The sequence below is a fragment of the Montipora foliosa genome, chromosome 1 (assembly GCF_036669935.1).
Source record: "Montipora foliosa isolate CH-2021 chromosome 1, ASM3666993v2, whole genome shotgun sequence".
Classification (NCBI taxonomy): Eukaryota; Metazoa; Cnidaria; class Anthozoa; order Scleractinia; family Acroporidae; genus Montipora; species Montipora foliosa.
The window spans coordinates 41,343,164-41,345,663 of NC_090869.1; the positions used below are offsets into that span (position 1 = coordinate 41,343,164).

Sequence of the window (2,500 nt, forward strand, 5' to 3'; positions counted from 1 at the left end):
AATTCAGAACTACAAGCTCGCGGCCTTTATTCTAAATATTCACACGACTATACTGCAAGGTAATGAAGTTTACTTCCAATATCTTTACTGTTACAACCTAGTAATATCAATAATGTTGTAAAGCAAAGAATGGAATGACTTTCACGCCACATTTTTGAAGACAAAACTGATGTTTTCCTGGTCTTCTCCTTTGCACATAGTTCCGACTCTGACAGTTATTTAGAACGCGTTCCTTGGTCAACTGATTTCCAGGTAAGATTGCAAGTTAGCAGCTTAGTTATGTAACTCTTGCCGTGTTTACATTCAAACGTTTACTGCGGTTTAAATTGACCGAGGTCAAGTTAGACATGGGTCGCACTGTGGCCTTATTTTTTTTATATCGCGTCACATGTTGTCCCACAAATATGTCACGACGTTTACGCCACGGGAGTCTTGGAGGTCGCACGTGTGGGACATAAATGATATTTGAAACCGGACTGTCAACTCTTAATATTTCACGCGCGAAAAGAGCTTTTTACATCGAAGTTTTCGATATAACGAACTCTCGATTTAACGAACAAATTTGGCCGGTCCCCAGCGACTTCGTTAAACCGAGGTTCCACTGTAGCTATCTGTGCACATGTGTTATGTTTGAAGAATTGCAAAAATTCAATTTTTGCCGGTATTTCAGATTTGATTGACATTGCGGCCGAAGAAAAACATAAAAATATTATTTTAAGGCCGTTAAGCCTGGTTTCCATATGATCGTCCGGATCGTCCCGATCGTCCCAGTCGTCTCAAAAACGTTCGAGACGATCGGGCGACTTAGGCGATTGCTTGTTTCTATACGATCGTCTCGATCGCTTCAAAGACTGAAGACGCGCGGTCGTCGGCGATGTTCCTGGGTCCGACAACAGAATTTTGGCGCGATATTCGCAAACAAAATGGCGGACGTCAATCGCCGAGCGAATCTCCTCGCTTGTTATCTTCTTATTCTTTCGATTTTGCGCCGTAGTAGAGCTCGAAGAATCCCATGAAGACACAGATTTTGGGTTCGACAGATATATCAGAAGCGAGAAGAATTAGGAGCTTACCGTACTCTGGTAATATTTGCTGTTGTTTTCCCTTTCTCTTTTGAACTCCTTTTTGGCTGACCACCATTAGCAGCAGCAGAAGAAGACGGAGAATCAGCAGTTGGAGAAACAGACCTTTCAGATTGCAAGAGACTCTCATCCTCACTTGATCTTTCCTCATACTCAAGCGAGTCTTCGACATTGTTTGGGCTTTCTGCTTCTTCACCATGATCTGCATCATCTTCGCTTTCAACGCGACTCTGCATGTTTGTAACAGTGAATGGTCGTTGGTTGATGTGGTTTGCCAGCCAATCCAAATTACTGAACTCTGCCTGAAGAGGGGACAGCATCACGTCCAGAACCAGATGGAACAGACCTTTTTTTTCTCAAGTATCGCCCATACGCGGTTCGGAGATTATTGTATTTTTTTTCGTCTTCAGCCGCGTCCAAAGCGAATTTATCTCCTATTGCTTTCCAGATATTCATTCTAACAAACTTATTCTTATAGTCCTTACAAAATTTGTTGTAAATGGCAGGATATTTTTGCACTTCTTCCATAAAGAGTGCCGTGTTCAACGCCGTGTTTTCTGCCGCCATTTTGAAATGGAGCACGTGAGCAAGGAGTTGTGGGATAGCCTTTGATCGTCCCGATCGTCTCAGTCGTCTGAGAGCGTTTCCATATGATCGCTTCAAAATTTACACGATCGTACCGATCGTCCGGATAGAACTCAACTCTATCCAAGCGATCGAGGTCGTCTCAGTCGTCCGGGTCGTTTGCGACCGTCTAGGTAGCGTTTCCATTTGATCGTCCCGATCGTCTGAACATTTTTTGAGACGACTGGGACGATCCGGACGATTCGGACGATCATATGGAAACCAGGCTTTAGACAAGATATGACCTGCTTCGAGGCAGGATATCGGCTTTTTTGATCTTTAGGTCCTTTGGACATAGTTATGTCTGGTCGCGACATAAGGGTCGCACTTGTCGCAGGCACGCGATGACAGATTTTATGTCCAATGTAAACACCTAAAGCGTTAGTGCGACCCCTGCCTTAACTGAACCTAAGTAGATTAGTGCAGTGTTTATACTGGCTCAAATAACCAAAGTTAATCTGTCAACACTGCCAAAAATCGAATTGGCGGGAAATACAAGCTAATGCGCGCAATTTTTAAAACATGGTCGGTAATAACAAGAAAGCGGTGGCTCTGATGGTCATTGCCTTTTTCTTTTTAAGTCTTGAGAAGCAAGTAGAAGCGTCTCGATAACGGCAACTGCTAATACTACAACACCTCAAGAAAGTGAGGCGAAAACGGATGATTTTACTGCAACGTATGCGGCGAAATAGCAGGCGAGCGAGACGTGCTTGGTCTTGGCCAAGGAACCAATTCTGGTTCGAAAACCTACTAAACGGGTCTTTTGTCGAAGATTGGTGGAAGGAGAACTTCCG

The 2,500-nt window shown here is 43.8% G+C and overlaps 1 protein-coding gene across 1 annotated transcript in view; it reads left to right on the plus strand.

The window, feature by feature from the left end:
• The window catches only part of LOC137968535 (uncharacterized), a 5,149-nt gene that overhangs the window by 251 nt on the left and 2,398 nt on the right, over nucleotides 1-2,500 (plus strand). Inside the window, exon 3 of the mRNA XM_068815090.1 lies at nucleotides 201-252. Coding sequence (XP_068671191.1) covers nucleotides 201-252 — 52 coding nt within the window. The remainder of the gene's footprint in view (nucleotides 1-200; nucleotides 253-2,500) is intronic.